Below are 19,680 nucleotides of genomic sequence, written 5' to 3' on the forward strand. Positions count from 1 at the left end.
AGTGTGTGTAGTTTCAAAGAATGTTAAGTTAGTTATGTTTTAGTGGGCACTTGCAGCATTCCCACATACAATGAGAGGCATGTGCTATTTAGCACGAAGTGAACAAAACACGTCATATTCACAAACCAACAGCACAGTTTGGGATGACAAAAAGCTACTCAAGAAAAAACACATCTCCATAAAATATTCTCAGGTTATTTTCAGATCTTTAAATTACTGACTCAAGAGTTCACATTTTATCTTTTTTAATCATTAGAAAAAAAAAATCCCTGAAAAACCCTTCTCAGACTATGGTTTCCAGTGGTGAAAATGATTTTGATTCTACATTTACTTGTGAAAGTATGAAGAATATTTAATGCTTCAAAAGGAACAGCTGTCATATGATTGATTTCTAAATGATTTAACAGATGATAAAATGACTTCAGTGACATTATCATAGAGCTTCATGACCATTCTCACTGAGTAGGGGTGTTTCAAAGAATCAGCTTTGCAGATAAAGAAGACAATTCATTGAGGTTTCAATCCTTGCCTTCTAGAAGTAAATGGAGGACAAGGTCTTTACTCTCAGGCTGTTGGAGAAATAGTGAAGGATACCAATAATTTCTTTCCACATGTGTTGGTAGTAGTAGCCTCCACATTTAAAACCATGTAAGTGCATGCTATTTCAAGTCCATTGCTATTTTCAAAATGTGAATATTACTCCTTTTAACCTTTCCCTTTTCACACAACTATCTTGATTATAGTGAGCATTAAAAAAAATACAGTCCCTTGTTAATGCTTTATTATCAAGGGAGCCAGTTTTATTCTCATGAGTTAAAAGTCAGCAGGGCCATGTGAAGAAACTGTTATAAAACTGAGAATAACAAGCTAAAATTTAGATTTCTTGGTACTTGTAAATGAGGAGCTTCTGCTTATTAACCTGTGCTCAGTGGGGTAAGTCAAGAAAGTTTTCTCATGGCTCAGATGTGGAAGCAGGGGTTGGGGGGAGGCTGGAAAAGATATTTTGAATGGATTTTTCTTTTTTTTTATCAGCCAGATTTGTGTATCATGCAATAGCAGAGGGAGGGTCTCACTTCAGAAACTGCTTAAAGAGAGGGCATAAGTCAAGGCTTCCAAGTTGAAGAAAAGTCTTGAATGTTGGTTTCGGAGTGCCTGGAAGTGCACTGTACATACCCCCATTTTGCTCCATAATGGTTGCTAACATCCCAAAGATATGAAGGACTAGAAAGAACATCATTATTTTGTTACAGGAAAAAAAAAATCTAATAGCACAAAATTAATATCAGTCTTTCTTGGAGCTCTTCAAATTGTACCAGAATATTCTCTCCACTGAGGAGTCCTCTATTTTTCCAGAAAGGAGAGTCTGAGGCTGGCCCTTTGGCAGCCTCAAGTCATAGTCCTCTTCCCCTGGAGCAGGTGCAATGAATCCACCGGACCTTTTCAAATGGGATCTAAGACTTGCCAAGCAATTTTGGAAATTGCCAAACTCACAGCCTACAGGATTTCCTGTAATTTGTCCAATAGGACAGATATCCCATTTAAAAAATAAGTAGTGTGATTAAATACATTTAGGAAACTCTGAGTTAAGCAGGGTTAAACAAGGTTCTGCATTACTATATTCTCAGAGTTTTGAAATATTCTGGTTTGCTTTGTGGCTCTCCAGGAGTCAAGAGTGTGAAGTGAGTGAGTGGGGTATATAGAGTTTCCTAAACATATTGGGCATAAAGTCCTTTCCTTGAGGGGTGTCTCAGAGGCCTTGGAGAGGGCAGGAAATGGCAAACTATGGCTGACCCCTGTTTTTGTAAATAGTCTGATGGGAACACAGCCTCATTTGTTCATTTACCTACTATCTATTACCACTTTTGCACTACAAAGGTGGAGTTGCGTAGTTGTGACAGAGATTCTGTAGCTCGAAAAGCCTAAATATTTGCTATCTGTCCTTTATAGAAAAAGTTTGCTGACTTCTTGCCTAGAACTCTATGAAATGCACTTTGGGAAACATTAATTCCTAGGGATAATGCCACTGGAATAAGATGCACAGTACAAACATTGTAGCTATGTTTATATCCCTTATTCCTTATTTGTCTTGAGCAATAAAACAAAAGTTTCATTTCACAAAACACTTTCAATCTCCTCCTCCCACTCCGCTTTGGACAAAGAGGCTTTGAGCACCATAGTTGACGTTTGCTCTCTGTCCATGCTAACAATGAAAACCGTAAGACACCATTAGTCCATTTCTGTATGACTCTCCAGCCATTTGCACCCAAACTCCGATAGTATCAAAAGAGGTTTCCTTACTTGACTGGTTCCCATGACTCCCGCTCAAAGCCCCTGTGAATGGATTGTGCAATTGAGGACTCCATCAAATCCACATATCTAACCACAAGTGGGGCAAACAGGTCTTGCAGGTGTTTGTGAAATTTTCCATTGCACAGATTATCTAGAACAGATAAGCAAAAGCTTGGTAAGAACCCACAGTTGCTTTATGAGCATGCAATATACACACACAGAGGATTGTCTTCTGCAGTAAATACATTGCTTCCCAGGGAGACCCCCCCAACAAAAAAAAAGAACGAGAAGAGAAGGAAAAAAGTACAGACCCTCATGCTTAAATCTATGTGGAAAGAAAAAGGAATTACACAACATTTTACCCATTCATGCCACTTTTCTTAAAAGGAAAAACAGTCCTTCAAAAACAACAAAACAACAGCTGACACTGGTTTAGGGTTTCCTCGTACCTACTCCCTCTCCTCTCCTGCTGGTACCAGGAAGGAAGAACATTCTGTTTCCCTCCCTTCCTTCATCACTTCTTTCCTGGAAAGAAGGTCTATTCGATGGCTCTGTGTTGTCATCAGATACTCTGAAATGCTTGGGGTGTTATTTAGCTAGAAATTGTTTCTCGTCTAGATCTTTCCATACAAATTCCAAAATGTGAAGAGTTAGGTAAATTAACTTGTTCAAGAGCAAATAAAACATACAGACGTGGATACCACTTCTCACACAGCTCCTGGGGTCTTCTCCCTAAGTAAGAGAGTGCTTCCGTGCAACGGGACACTCGTTGGAAGAAAGAGAATTTCCATTAACTGTAAGTTTGTTTTTCTGAAAAGTGATAATAAAACTACGAAGAGCTGTAATGAGCCCTGTTGTCTGCCTGGGATAAAGACACTTTAGCAATCTGTTAATTTGCCACAATCTAGGAAAGTCAAACAGTCAGAGATAATACATACAATCGGTACGGAGAAAATCATTCAGCAGCTGAAACAGTGGAAAACTGTCCCATGTGTCTGGGGGCTGCACTTCTAACGCTGCATCCATGTCCACTGCAAAGAGTGACAGGAACGTCTCGGCATGCTCCACCATCAAGTCTGACCACCACGCAAAGGCCTTTGAAATTTGGCAGAAAAACAACAGACAAAGAGGCAATGAGCTTCGCTCTCTGGCTTACGATGTGAAGACAAGCCCTCACTCTTCAAGATTAAGTGTGCATCCAGCAGGATTTGGTCATTTTATTGTAAAGAGAACAGCATTTTTCGTACTACAAGGCCTCTAAGAGTACCAAGGCAATGTTTTTAATGATTCCAGGCCTGCCTAGAGAGACTTTGCTCTGACCTGCTGGTCAGACGCTGCAGCTGTAGGAATAGCAGACATGGAACAACTTCTGTTCAATTTACAATAACCCAGTAAGTTTAAGTCATGCTCTTTATCCTGTTGTTGGCTAGTTCTTGCTCTAAGATACTAGAATTTGGGAGTTTCTTCACTGTGTTTATGGGTTTTCTGCTGGTCTAACTTGAAAATTTGCATTATTGTTCACTTATATCTACACATCTGGGGCTTAGTTAGCTGTGGTCTTGTACAAGCTCATGTTCCCCTATACATCAGAAATGTTACTCCTATTTCATACCAAGGCACAGGAAACCATTGTTGTAATTGTCACAAAACTTTTGAGTCAAAATCTCTTTAAGCAGGGAGCCTCTGGTTTTTCATCCTGTCTATAGGAAAATCAGGCTTAGGCTAGGAAGCACTCAATAAGATTAGGACTTACTTTCTTGGGGCGGTTGGACACGTAATGTACATTGAAAACCAAAAAATATCAGTGAAGTAACTCATTTTCATGCACGTGGGTCCTTGGAAATCATTGTGCAGGGTCTCAGGGGCAACATTCACATCAGACTAGGCCAGATGTGAATGCAATTCAAAGGCATGCATGCATGTTGACTAATCGTTTCTCGCAGGGAGCATGCAGAATGAGTGGTGGTGTCAACAGGCCCTTTATGCCAGTTTCAAAGAGAGCAGGAAAACAAAAACAAATTGCCAGCCCCTTATTGTCCCCCCACCTCCCCACCCAATGCCGTAAAGTATTTACACTGGAAACACTTTCCGGAGCATTCACTGAAAAAAGATGGGAAGGCATTTGGAAACATGAAAGATGATCATGGAAATAATTCCATAAATGAAAGAGTTTGTTCAATGGCCAAGCTCTTCTGTGATCTATTAGTTATTTGGGGTTATTCTAACAGCCACTGGGAGGCAGAACAGGGTTCCACCTCTCTTCTTTCATGAGATTTCATTTTACTTACTTCTCCTTTATCAACATGTGGCTGGTTTGCAAATTAAATGGAAAAAATCAAGTCACGGACCATTCTGCAAGGTCAGGCTGGCTGGACATAGACACCTGCTGTTTCCACTTTGATTTACAGTAAAACCTCACTGATTCAGAGTAATGTGAGAAGAGATATGCTAGTCTGTCAGCAAAAAAAGTCTCAATTATTGGGAAAAAGACTTCTCATTTTGCTGCTTTCAAATGGAGCCTGTAATTGGGCACCAAAGTAAAAGGTATTCATTGGTTATTATACAAATGTATCATGAATGCAAAAGTTTTTTTAAACTTCCAGTATTTGTAGATACATTGACCTATAAAGTGAAGTCAAAGGCACAGAAGCTTTAATTTCAAATCCTGGTATTACATTTATAAGAAGAGCCTTCAGAATTTCCAGGGAAAGTTAAGATCATATCAAACTTAATCAAAATAAATTAAGAAAACCTAAAAGAGCCTTATCTGCATCTGAATTATTATTAGCATTTGGGTCTGAATTGATGAGGTTTTATTGTAGTTTTACCACCTGGGCATGAGAGGTCTGGGGCTTGGGGCTTGCTCCACTGACTGTCTAGATAATCCAAGGGAGGTAGAAATTCTCTACCCACCCTCGCAGCTCTCCCAGCCAACTGCCCCTTCAGGGAGAGGCCTTCTACATATCGGAACTTGCTGAAGTCCCATTCCCACCCTCAGTCCTATATGGAGGCACGACTCTCATCAAGCCTGATGCAAGGTGTTCGCAAAATTCACAAAGGCATCCCAAATGTTGGCTGATATTTATTCTTTAATTTTTGATTAATTTTATATCTTCCGGGTGAGTCAAAGAAAACAGTTATTGGGGTGATTGAATTGCCTTCCCAGACACAATTTTGCTCTAGGATGACAGGAAAACAAAACAAAAATCAACCTTAAATGCCTGGAATAAAAAATTTCTTAGCCCAATCTCATAACCATTTCTTACCAGCTTTATTAAAAAGTTGCAAACCAGAGGCCATAAGAAGCACCCACTTCTATTACATATAAAAACTTAGTCCCTCCCTGAAATTTAATAAATTATTGAGCAGTTTTCTATAGTGGTTGCCTTAATAATCATGTGGGTAGGTAGTCCTACAAAGAACAATGACTACTGTGATAGGAATGATCATACTGCAGTCTGGCTGAGGAATTTAGAATTCTAGTGATGAAGATAATTTAACTTTGAAGGTTACAGGAACACTGAAGACCAAATCTGTTTCTGCACACCCGAGGTTAATTCTTTCAGAACTTCATAGTCAGACCTGGCTCTCTGAGAAGGAAAAAGAGATTCTGGCAAGGGCAGTAAAAGCCAAAAAGTCGCACCATAATTTCAACCAGATGAACAATCTGGGTGACTGGTGGGGCAAGGCAAGGCTTAAAAAACAACAACAAAACCTAACAAACTGTATTTATTTTATGCTTGCTCCCATAGGTGAACACTATTTTTGTACATGAGTAATTCAATTTGTGGGCATCTAAAGTCTTCAAAAATGTTTTCCAAAGACAATGATGAGTTGTGCTGTGGCTTCTAAATACTTACCCAGTGCTTTTCGTTATTTAAAGGAAAAGATGTGTACTTTAGGGGTACAGTCAACCACACTAAACACACTGTATATTCTATACACAAGCTACATGTATATATGTACCCCTCTAAAAATACCACAATACATATATACATATACATACGTATACATAGAGAGAGAGATTGAGAAGGTAAGGCAACAATACATGAAGGTGTAATTTGTGTGTATTTGTGTGTATGTGTGTGTGTGTGTGTGTGAATAAGGGGCTCTGAGAGCAGAATTAAGCTGCAATTCAGAGATAAATGTGACAACTGCTAAGGGATCCTGCATGTGTGTGCATGTAGTCTAGCTGATGGGGATTTTTTCTCTTGGGACACTGAGTTACTTTACATGGGAATTAAAAATGAATGAACGGATCATTGCTTTTTGGCAGAGGGGGCAAGTCTACCCGTAACTTTCATTGGTGTGGTGCCACCAAGCTGCATGGCCTTACAGCCAAGACCTATGCTCAGGATTTAGTCATTTTCTAGAGTTTATTTAGCACCCAGAGAATATACAGTGAGTACTTGTCCATAGAAGAAAACTTCTCGTACTTTTCATCCTTTTGGGCAGCAAACTTGACCTTTAGTGTGCCAGGGTAAATTCTAGTTCTTCGGCTATAGTGCAGTGGCTCTTGACCTGGTTATACCCTGGAATCAACTGGGAAGTTTAAAAAATGGCCAATTCTTGGCCCCTCCCATGAGATTCCAAAAAATCGAGCTGGGGTGAGGCCTAGGCATTAGTAAATTTTAAAGTTTCTAAGTAATTGCAATCTGTAAGAAACATACCCACTGTCCTTTTCACATATTCTGTCTGTGAAAATATTTGTGGTCATATATTAAAATATTTTTTTCCCTTAGAAATTTGCTCCTAATAATACCACAGCTAGGCTTTGTTGAGCTCATTACGTGCCAGGCATAATACCAGATGCTCTACTTAATGTGGCCTTTCAGTCCTACCAACATCCATCTGAGGTAGAGTCTATTATTATCTCTTATTTACAAGATAACAGAGGTTAAGTAACAAGGTCAAGATCACAGAGTGACAAAGAAGCCAAGTTGGAATTCAACTCAAGCTTCTCTAGCACCCAGCCTGGGCTCCTGGCCATTCCGTGTTCTATTGGTTGAATATTCTACTCTATTCTACTCTGCTCTCTCTATTCTTCCTCTTTACCCTCCAAGAAAGCACTGAAGTAGTTGCTTCAGGGATCAGCGGATGGATAGCTTTTGATTGATTGAATACTGAGATTTCATGATTGTGTGAAATTACTAAATCAGGAAATAATCCTGTACATTTGTCGAAAAACAACTTGCGTCTACAAATTCCAAAGTTCGCTGAAGTGCTCATTCCTAACTTCTGAAGTTAGTATGTGAAAACAGAATAGAATCTATTCCTACCCTATTTATTTACTCTAGCTTTTGAATATGTAACATTAAAGTATTTTTATAATGATGGTTATTAGGGCAGTTTACGATGGTGATCAATTAGCACTTAGCGGAAAAAGTGCTTTTTGGAAAAGTAAAAAAAAAAATATCTTCTTTAGAATATCACCTTTCCTTTGGTACCTCTTCTGAGTAATTTAGGTAAATATTCATCCTTCCTTACTCTGTAGCAGCCTCAGGAAATAAGCTCATTATAAATCAAGTGTATCTGCTATTTTTCTTCTTCTACCAGTCACTTAAAAGCACAACCGCGACTAAGGAAGACAGTCCTCTTTGTACCCATGTCTTAAAAAAAACGGGTCGATCTGGTTTGGAATTATGAGAAAGGTCTTAATCTCCACCTCACGGGAGAGTGGATCAGAACCCCTTCCCACCTCTGGAGATGATTTTGAGGACACCCAGAAACACCATACTTACCATCACTTGAACATCCCAATCTGAAAAGAATGTCATATAGAATAGACATGAGAACATCTAGCCCCATTTAATTTTATGTATCTGTAGGTTAGTCTTGGGTTTCTGTGCTTGGAGGGTGTTGATCTGGCCCTTTTTCTCACTCCTGGCTGTGCACGGCTGGGCGCTGCAGGAGTTACCTGCCTCAGGGGTCTTTACTCCATTCTAAAGAGGATTTTAGGGGGAAATAATGACTCTTTGGCACTCTCTCTATATATAAATACTGTATATACGACTCACATACAGACAGTTGTAGAGGAAGATTAGTATCACTCTAGCTACTGGTTACTACGTTCGGTACTAATGTGCTCTATATAATAAAGGTAAATACAGACGGACATGGGAAACTACGACAGGCTAAGGACAGAATCAAGGCAGGTAGGAGGTGTGTGTCGGGATGTAACTGCAGTTGTTGTTAAGTATTATCAATTGCTTCATGCACGCACAAGAGAATCACCCCACATTTACTCTGCCGTGGAGGGCCACCCGTTTCACAAGCAGTCCCCTGGAAGTTGCTGTTACATTCCTCGGGTCAGTGTTAGAAAGCAGGAGCACCCAGGGACGTCCCAGGAGGAGACATGGTACTGAAGGGCATGCACAGACTATGACAGCAGGTGGCGGGCTCATTCGGTTTGTACACATACCTCTTTCCCCTGCCACGATCAGCCAAGATTGAGTGAAACAGTAGAAAAACAGGGAGGAAATTTAAATATGCAATCAGGCATTAGTCGGGATGACTGGATGTATGGTGTATTATTTATTATTCAACTATACTGTCAATTTTCATTTATCATGGGAATAGACCATTTTAGATGCTTGAGAAATTACTTTTATGGAATGCCTTTTCTCCCCTTTTGCTGTAGATTTGAATGGAGAGGGAGAGTGAGAATTAGTGCAATTTTCAAAAATGTTTTTTTAAGAGACAGGATTTTAAATCTTAGTTCTGAAACAAGTAGTGATACAATAGTTTGGCCTTAATGGAATGTTGGGCTCTTTTCTTGGAGGGGTTGGGCTGTTTAAGTCCTTACTTAATGTTTGGGAATTAGTTAGCCTCGAAATCCCCTGGTTTATAATTATTATCAAAACAGTAATTTTGACAGTGGTTTGTAAAAAAAAAAAAGAAAAAAGTAAGCTGTATTTACTTGTATGTTGGGGAATTGACAAGTTGAACAACACAGACTAATGTGTTTCTGTTACTGTATTTAGTAACCCAGGTCCTTGAAAGTTAACAAATGAAGACTAGTGCAAGCAGAGTAAGTTACAAAGATAAATTCAAAAACATGGCCTGCGATCCAAACACCATATAAAAAAAATAAAAAACAACATTGGAGGCAACAAAAACAACCACAAAAGACCGAAAAAGTATTTCATGTGCCCTGAACATGTGCTGCTTGAATAATTATTTTTAAAAATATACTCACCTCTTTTGCTCACGGCTAGAAACATCTGAAAACTTTAAGTTGAAACATACAACACGCAACTGCTTTTCGGTTGTTTGAAACAACCGTCCCAAGTCTTCCCCTTGCAAAACTTGCACTTCCATTCACTTTGCAAGGCCAGTTAAACTAAAATGAGTGTGAAGGCATCTTAGTCACAAAATCGCCAGTAGAATCCGTTCTGCAACCTCAGTTAAGAAATGCGGAGGGACATTTCCCACCGCGCTAGCTCACCTCTGCGTGGTGCTCCTCGTTCTGTTGAAGAACTTCAATCACTAGTTCGGCAAGACGTATTGTGTCTTCGAGCTTTTTGGCAGGAGTGATTAACCGGCCTACATTTTCTGTAGTACAAGAACTTGTGTTAAGATTCAGCGAAAGCATCAGGCTAGTTTTGTGGCCATTAGAACTAGTGGATAAGAAATTTTGAATAGTTACCAATTTTTAAGAAAGTTTCATGCAAATTAAGTGCCATGTAATTAGTATTCTGCAAACCATGAAGCCATTTTATTGTTATTCTCGCCATTGTCATTATAATAAACTTTCAGAAAAAGCAGTGCTCCAGCTTCAAATTTGCATATTCAACTATAGTAAGTCTATGACAGCGCATTTCAAATTTAGTGACATTTTGTACACATGTTCTTTAAAGACAGCATAAATGTACTATCTTACATCACTCTCTAGACCGTCCGTGTTCGTGCTAGCCGAAGCGGGATGATGTAACAGAAGCTTAATCTTGATTTCTGTTACATTTGTTTCCTGGATTTGTTCCTAGAACATTTGATACTGCAGCGTTGTTTTTCATTACAGGTCTGCATGTTTAACAGGTATTGGAATGTTTATTTTTAAAATGCAGAGTCGAAGGTCAGGCTGTTTTAAATTGTGCGGGGAGGAGACTGAAATTTAGTAGACATTCCTGGGCCATTAGGTAGAAGGCAGGAGAGCATTATTAATAGGGTTTTAGGGGTACATTTCTGGTGTGACGGTAAAGTGTGCCACCGGTCGGTATCAGTTAGGTGGCAAAAATGTACTCATATTTTTCCTTTTAGTTTGTATTGCGCTGAAAAGAGTTGTGTTTTTATCTGACTCGAGAACAGACTGAAACCTCATTTCTGGATTCATGAATGTTTGGCAATGTCATTATGTTACCAAAATTTCCTGGGGTAAAAAAGTAATATTTGAAATATGAAGGTTTTCTTATCCAATGAAATTGTCTGAATTCAACAAGTCGGAACTCACAGGGGATTTTATATTTCATGCTTAGATGCCTTCAAACCTCAAAGCCTCACTTGGAGAGTCATTTGGGGCACATGGAGCATAAAGGCAGGCAGGATTGTTCAAAGTGATTTCACAGGTAGGGATGTATTTGCACAAAAGAACTGCGGAAACCTGTTTTCATCTCTTCATTTGAAGCAGACATGTCTTGGCTTCAAGGTGTTTCTTATCAGAGAAAATCACTCAATACTATGCAGGCAGGTTTTATTGTTGCATTTGTTGTTTTGGGGGGTGGCTTAAACAAAATCATAGGTGATTGCTAATTTATAAAACATTTTAAAAATGTGTTTTTAAAACAATTATTAAAATCTACCAAAAATGCCTTCTAATTTTCCCTTTGTGCACTTATTGTTAGATAGGCCATGCACATAGCAGATGATTAGTAATTTAGGATTTAATAATGAAAAGGAATTCTGTGGAACACTATGCAAAAAGAATGATTCGGCCCATAGGAGCTAAGAGTGATGGATGGGATGGAGTAAGATTATCGAGGTATTGAAAATTTCAGTCCCACAAGGCCTGGCAACTGATGTGAAAATGAGTTTTGTGAATTTAGGCTAGTGGAACACTCCATGAACTCTGCCATGCTCACATGGACCTGTGGCTGGGCATGGTTAAGGCACGAAAGTGGGAGATAATATGCATATCAGGCAGAGAATATCTGACACTCAGACTAAGGAGATGTATGGAGTTTAGGGGCTGACAGTTCATCACCTGGTCCAGAGCAATAAATACTTAGAGAAAGAATGAGTGACAACATTGATTGCTGTGCTTTTGGGGCATCTGATTATAATGGACTGTCATAATTTCATTAGTAGACTTTCAGGCATTTCTACAAACATACTGTGTATATATGTTTGAGTAATATGTGTAGAGTGAGGTACTTGCATTTTGATAGTAAATATGCATAGGCTACTATTTTTTATTAGTTGATATTCACATTTACACATCAATCTGCAAATTCCTCATCCTATTCTTATTACCCATTCGACACATACACCCACATACTCATATCACACACTTACATACATTATCTAGTAACCAGACAAGCCTGCACATTAATACAAATCTGCAGGAAATCCCACTTGGGGCACATCTTTGAAATCTCTTGCTTTAAAAAGAGAAAGCACTGTCAGTTTGGGTAGAAGACTTACCAAATCTAGGGGATTTCTAGCTGGACATGACTTATGATATAGATATGAAATGACTCCCACCACTATTTCATATTCTTTTATCCAGAAACTGTGAATGATTTTTATGTTTGGAGAAATTCAAAATGCTTAAGCTAGGACCACCTGGAGATTTATTTTAATATGCAGTACTCTTTGAATTACTACAATATATATCCATAGATACACATAAAGTGTATATGTGCACGCAGCCATTCTATGAGTATGTGCACATGTACACAAATATGTGTATGCCTGACGTATATATACAGACAGTATGTTTAACAAAAGCTTTAGCAACTTTAACATGCAAGCATTAAAATAAGCAGGTTAAGGATCATTTAATCTAGAATGCTTGATCTTCCAATTAACTCGTGTAGTCAGACTTTCATTTACTATTAATTAGCTGCAATTCCACTATCTGTAGATCAAGCCACTTTATTGAGACACAACACTATTTTCCTCTTTATTTGTATAGCCACTTACTAGCTAAATGGCAAAAATGGTACTAAGAGCAACTTCACTGAGATGTTGTCTTTAAAGAAAATATTGTGCAAAATCCTCTAGCACCTCATGCCTACCCCAAACAGAGGTCAAGGGGAAATTTGTGCTTAGAAGTAAATTCTTTTTTTTTGTCACTTAGGCTGTCTTGAAATATATCACAACATTCCTGCCACCCAATCTTGCACTAGCTGGAGCACTGACAAGGGGCCACTAAAAATACAATATACTTAGTAAACATTTCATACAACAGAATCAAAGCTCATAACATAAAAAAAACTGTCATGCAGAATGTTATGCAACAACAATGTTATTTTGTGCTGACATTGAGATTTGAAAATGTTGCATATGTCAGACATAGCTAGACAAAAAAATGTGGACATTTGGAAATAAACGCTCTCTTTTGAGTCTCTCAAAACCTACAGTGTCAAAATCGAGAGCCTGAGCCTCAGCTTAGTATTCCAAACTGAAATACATTTTCAGGAAGAAAAATGAACAGAAAGGCAAACTAAACTAGAAAGCTGCTGAGTAAAGAAATGGTAGAAGTTTACAGTACTTGATTTTGGCCTACGCATGCCTTTGAGCCTCTGATATAACATGCTGGTCTGCGTTTGGGAGGGTGAAGGAGGCCCAGGAGGTGGCGGGGGAGCTGCTCAGGTAGGTGAAGAGAGAGACGGTAAAAAAAAATAAAGAGACAAAGTGACTTTCACGTGACAAGTAAGATGACAAACTCTGAAAAGAACAATCAAACAAGCAAAAATGATGAAACACAAATGGAGAGCTGCTGTTTTCTTGGTGTAACTGTGACATTACAGAGGTGTGATGCTGTTGGACAAGAGACGGGACTCTTACCAGTGTCACCAGCACCACGCTACCGAGACACTGAGAGGCTGGCGCAAATATCGGACGCCTTTATCCAGATGGGTACCCATGAATGATGGTGGCGGCGTCATTGGCCAAAAGAAGATACACTTTTGTACAATTAAGAACACCCATATGTGAATAGCTGCTTCCTCCTTCCAGATGACCAGAAATAGGACTTGATGTATTCAGGTTGAAGGATCTGGCTTCTCATCCTCGATATGTTACTTAACTTTCTAGGTAACCTTGTACCCTCTACTTAAACCTTTTTGTGCCAGTTTCCTCATCTATAAATTGAAAATATTAGTATATTTTTTTGTGTACCTTGAAGGGTTGCTGATAAGGGCAAATAAAACAATGCAGGGGACAGTTCTCTGTGGAGCTGAAGGTGCCTGCAAATGTTTATTATATCTTCAGCATTGTGAGAAGGCAGGGATTAATTGCTTTGCAAAAGCAGATGAAAGGCGAATATTAGTTCAAGTGAGCTAGGGAATATTCTTGCTCCCTTTGTGGAATTTCAACATGTCAAAATCTGTCATTTGGGGGAAAAAAATGTGTGGTATCTGATTGTTTCCAGCTCATTTAATTATTTTCAAGTTGGAATTCTCATGGCTTTTATATTGTGGGTTGAATCATATATAAATACTTGCCAGCTTATCAAATATGTTACTTGCTATTCCAAATGTTAGAATACCGTAATCAGCACTTGACCCATCTGTCATGCCGCTTACCGTATCAGCACAGCAAACATCCTGTAACAATAGCCTCTTCTTTAATACAGGCACAGAGCACTAGCAGCTTCTACAATTCTCTCTCTTTAATGAGTGTTTCATTAACCTTGGACCTGCTCCGTTCTAATAGTTCTTGCTTATGAAGCAGTCTGTATGGTGAGGGGCCCATATTCCATTGCCAAGTTTGCTTCTTGGTTTGTTTGCATTTCAACTGGAAAAATGAATTCTACTGCAGGCTTATAGGAAATGGAACTCGAGTGATATTAATACAAAATATGAGAAATGAGGATAAATACAACATTCTGGCAAAACCATCTATTAAAAGCAAAAGTTGATGAGGTTCTTTTGTTGCAGGACCACCTCAGTGTTTTGAATCTAGGATTTAAAAAGAAATTATTTACCAGTCTCCTCTTATTTAAATCTTTTGTTTGAGAAAGATTTCATGTAAATAAAATCGGGAAAAATCCGTTTCAAATGATAGCTATTTAAAGGAAGGCAATTACTAATCCTTTCTTTAGAGAAAAGCACTCTCTATTTTATATTTTGTTAAAATCTGGTTTTCTACCTATAGCTGTGATGAAAGTTAGGTACATTGCTGATATCACCCCATGCCTCTTTCAGTGAATGTCTGTCAACTGAGTGTGCAGTTCTCATGGGAACTTTCTTATTCGTTGTCACCCAGACACCTGAACCTGTACAGAGAAACACTTGATCTGGTGGTTTATAAAACAATGAAATGTCCCAATGATGATCTGTAACCCACGACACAGAAGATACATATTTCGCTCAATGGGGCTTGATGAAAACTCGTAAAGGGATTCCCTCCTGCCAACTGTCTGTCCAGAATTCTGACAGTGAGGTTTGCCACCATAGAAAAACAAGCGCCCTATTTCTTTTTTTGCCTGACAGAGCAAAACAAAAACATCATACCTTGGTTTCCAACTTCATTTACCCAATTACCATTGCTCATGTTTACACAATTAAATCTGCTTGGCTTCCAGAGAGAGAGTTAAATGTGACTGCAGAAAAATAAAAAGAGAATTCCTCTGCATGCTCAGCTAAGCCAAGGAAGAGAAGCATCCAGGAGCAAGAGACACTCCAATTAGCCCTTAAATAACCTGACCATCCCTGGGTCCAGCGAGTTAAGTGTCAGTCCCTGAAATATTATATGAGATGGAGATGGTTGATGGAAAGCACACTTACTACAAGTTCCAACTTATCGGTGTGTCACTGAAGATGCCAGTGTTTGTACTACGATATTACTGAAAATAACTAGCCTGTAGCAATTCACTATGATTTGGGGGTGGGGTGGATAAGAACTAGAGTAGGAACAGAAAGCTAAGCAGATAGCCATGCTTTCCAGAGTATTCTGACTCCTTAAAATGATGGCTACATGGACCATACATCGAATGCAGAGTTACAATTCAACATGGTTTCTTTAGTGGGGATGTACAGTATACATACTTGATCCCTTCCATGTTCATCACTCCATTTCAGAAGATCCTATCTCTAGGACAGTATAAAGTATATGGTAATAAAGACTGCTGGATGATCAAGGCTCATTTTCTCTACTTTTCAACACAGCCATCTTTTTCTCTTCCCCATAAGGACATGGGTGGCATAGCCTGGCCATTCTACCTCCAAAATGTCTCTTGCTTTTATCTCCCACTGTACTAGATCATGCGCCCACATGCTTGCCAGAGGGAAGACATGCAACTTGAGTCCTACATGATAACCTCAGCTGTTGCTGAAGCTCAAGCCTCCCTGTAACCCCTTTCTTCCTCTGCAGTTAGTTTCTTGTTTATGCAGCAGCCAGAGTGATCTCTGTAAAGCACGCATCTGATCCCCTGATTCTCCTGCCCAGAAGAAATCCTGTCGAGAACGAGAGTTATGCCTTCATATGCCATAACAAGAGAGGGCCTTCATAACAAAGGCCCAACTTCTGTTGATACTCCAACTTATGCACTTACGGCCTTAGTAATAACAAATTATACACACGTCTGTGTCCCACTATGCCCGGTACACTTTGTACTTATAAGGGCTAGAACAGTATCTGGCCCAGGGCAGATCCTTAAACATTGGTGGAAAGAAAACCTCAGTGGATCCTGCTCAATGGAAAAACAAACACTCTGTGGCTGCAATATGCACATTAACTATACAGTAACTTACCCAAACTTAGCTGAATTGCACTAAGCTGAATTGTTGAATAGTAAACATTATAACAAACTTCCAAACTAGAGAACTTCAGATGTCTTAATGCAATTAAAATGATTCAAGATCATGAAAAATACTTTTTATTTAAATTAAATTGTATCCACAGGAAGAAATAATATCTTTCTGATATTTTTCTTTTCCAACTTGGCATCTTTGTCTCCCAAGTCAAACTTTGTCCTTAAGACTAAGAAAGGAGGGCTTAATTCTGGACAGAAACAGTAATGGATATCTGTTATTCTTATATATGCAGTAACTTTTCTCAGGAGAATTGCTTCTCCCCTACACCATGTGGTTATGGTGGGACTGTCATGGATCCTACAGAGGCAGGCATGTGAGCCATGGCAGACCAACCACAGTACACCAACCATCATGGGTATTATGATTGGCCCAGGGATTAACATATGGCCCAAGCTGGGCCGATAAGGCTCTTCTCTGGAAAGAGTCTTGGCAAGGGAAGTTATTTTACCTTCTAGGGTCATTAGCCAGGATAAAAGTATGGTGCTGTCTGTAGCCATCTTGCTCCCAGCCCCCTACCGTGACCACCCCGCACCCCTCACCTGGTCACACTGAAGAAGCTTGTTGGCAACTGGATAGATCAAAATACACTAAAATTCTTTATTCCTGAATCCAATTTCTCCATGCATTTCCTTGCTACATGGGCCAAAGATGCCCTTTTCTTGCTTAAGTTATTTGCATTTTGTTTTGGTCACTTGCTATTGAAAGATATTATCCACCCAGTCCCCAAATTAGTTTTCACGAATCATTCTGTTTATGATAGTCATCAGATTGCAAATACTTGTTTTATGCTTGTGTTTTCCTCTTTATTGTAAGCTCCCTGCAAGTAGAGACCATAACTGCTTTTGTTCATTGTTCACCCCCTTTGGTCCCTGGCATAGCTTCTGGAACCTAGTGAGTATTTAACAAGTATATGGGGAAATACATTGCAATATTTTATTTTTGAAATTTATGATAAGATAAATCAACTGCCTTCTATATTCCATTAACATTCAAATTACAGTTCTTGGGTCAGCAGCTTCAGTGTCACCTGGGAGCTTGTTAGAAGTGGAGATTCCCAGGCCTTACCCCAGAGCTGCTGAATCCGAATCTATATTTTAACATCTCCAGCGATTTGTATGAACATTAAAGCTTGAATAGCACTGTCTTGCATTCCATTTCTGAAATCAAATAATATGTCTAAACTCTACATTAAGATTTGGAGCTTTCCTTTTAAATAATAATAAATAATAACAGCTGTTATACATAATAAGTGCTTACTATGTGTCAGGCACTATACTAAGAGCTTTATTTGGAATGTGTCTTTCAATCTTTGGAACAACCATTTAGGGGTGGAACCATTATCAGCCATCAGCCCTTTGAAGAACATAAAAGTGAGGCTTAAAGAGGTTAAAAACCTCATTGGAGCCAAGATAGAGATTTAAATACTTGGTGTAACAAATCCTGAGGGCTTGGGGTGGCTCTGAAGTAATGTTTTCTTGGAGCTGTACGTATAGGATTCTAACACGTGGATGCTAGACATCACTGGCTGTCATCCTGGAAACTCAGGGCCCTTCCAGGACGGCGAGTGGGCCGTTATCTCTTGGCTGAAAGGTCAGGCAGCCTAGTGTGCAGGACCCCAGACTAGAGTCAATAATGCCCATTTCATTTTTAAACTGACTTCTTTTCTCTAGGCCTCAGTTTCCTCATCTGTCAAAGGTGAAGGTTTGGGATTAGATGATTGAGAAACCTCTTTTTGGTCTTACATTTTATCACTAAAAATCACAAGTGTTTAATAGTATAGAAGTTGAAAATGTGGGCTTTGAAATTAGTGTTGTGTTCAATTCTGTCTTTGCAGCTAAAAGCTGCATAACCTTGAGCAAGTTACTTAATATCTCTCTATTTCCATCTCTCTGTATTTCTGTGAATAAAAGTGATATCTTTTTATTTTCCTGGGTGCTAGAACTGAAATTGGATGCATCTTACATTTGACGGCATGTCATAGGTTGGTTGGTAGCATTGTTTTATTCTTAGGGATGCATAAATCAATGGTGCTTCTTGTAAATGATAGCCTTTTCGAGTCAATGAATGGCGGTAATGAAATACTTAACAGAGTTGCCATGTGAATTAAATGAGATATGCATATAACTACTTATAACATAGCAAATTCTCAGTAAGTGCCAGTTGTTATCCTCATCAACAGCAATAGCAGCATGCCTTTTTTTCTGGCGGAAGAGACACTGGTTTCATATTTATTGGTACATGACATATTTTAAACACATCCTTCCTTCCTCCAAGACTCTCCTTTGTGACATTGTTTAAAACATAGTTCTTGTCCTCTTCACTTTTTATAAAGTATAGATGAGGTACCAGTCTATAGAATAATTTGGGCTTAGAAATCCTGATTTATGTATCACTAAAACAAAAAGGATGAAAAGAGAAACATTTAGTCCCTTGTATATAAGACAGCATGAGACGGGCTTCATTTCAGAATAGCCTGGGTGTTCTGAGATGGGATTTGCTCTCACTGGTCTCTTGGGCATGCGGCTCCACACTGTGTGTGTGACTGTTACAAGCTTAGCTGTCTCTTTTTGTCCTTCAGCAGGCCTTGAACTTATAGGAATTTGACTGGAAGTAGGGAAAGATACAGAACCTCAATACTACAGAATCTGCTATAAGCCCTTTGGGTGGATTTGACCTGCCATGGCAGGTTTCTGTCAGTTGGGAAAAAAAGAAAGTCCTTAGTTCTTTGGTCATATCAAGGAGTCTCAACTGCCCTCAGGAAGACTTCACAATGAAACAGTTCTGGCAATGGTCTGGTCTAAGGACTGCTGTATTTTTTGGTGAATGAACTTATCCTCTGAATGAATGGATATTGTCCAAGTGCCCACTGCATCAGCTGAAAAGGCTTTGTAGGGGGGAAGAGACAAAAAAGAATGGTGTTTGAATTTAGAAAGATCTGGGCTCAAATCCTGGTTAAGAAAGTCACTTGCCACCTCTGAATCTTAGCTCCTTCACCTGCTACCAACATAGCAAAATAAAGTTTTCTCTATGTGATCAAGGCAAACACTGAATCAGATCCTCCATGTGAAGTCCTTAGCACAGCGTCTGAGCCTGTAGATGGGGGAGCTATCTATCTATCTATCTATCTATCTATCTATCTATCTATCTATCTATCTATCATCTATCTATCTATCTATCTATCTATCTATCTATCTATCTATCTATCTATATCTATCTATCTATCTATCTATCTATCTATCTATCTATCTATCTATCTCCATTTATTATCTAATTTTGCAAATCCATGGTATATTTGAAGGAAAATTGTTTTATTCCAAATTCCAGTAGAATCATCATGATGTTCAGAAAATTATGCAAGTATTTAGCCAAGAACTGAAGCAAAACAGCAATAATAGTGTAGACATTCTTAGAG

The 19,680-nt window shown here is 38.9% G+C and overlaps 1 protein-coding gene across 7 annotated transcripts in view; it reads right to left on the reverse strand.

Annotated features, from left to right (window-relative positions):
- Window positions 1-19,680, reverse strand: part of CADPS (calcium dependent secretion activator) — a 428,787-nt gene that overhangs the window by 90,137 nt on the left and 318,970 nt on the right. For 4 of the 7 annotated variants that reach the window (XM_073230819.1, XM_073230821.1, XM_073230822.1 and 1 more), the window contains 3 exons: window positions 9,737-9,843; window positions 3,228-3,384; window positions 2,299-2,440 (listed from right to left, as the gene is read on the reverse strand). In XM_073230819.1, coding sequence (XP_073086920.1) covers window positions 2,299-2,440; window positions 3,228-3,384; window positions 9,737-9,843 — 406 coding nt within the window. Of the gene's footprint in view, window positions 1-2,298; window positions 2,441-3,227; window positions 3,385-4,577; window positions 4,599-9,736; window positions 9,844-19,680 lie in introns of all 7 variants that reach the window. The other 3 variants (XM_073230820.1, XM_073230818.1, XM_073230817.1) reach the window with 1 other exon arrangement.

This window comes from Manis javanica, chromosome 3, assembly GCF_040802235.1.
Source record: "Manis javanica isolate MJ-LG chromosome 3, MJ_LKY, whole genome shotgun sequence".
Taxonomy (NCBI): Eukaryota; Metazoa; Chordata; class Mammalia; order Pholidota; family Manidae; genus Manis; species Manis javanica.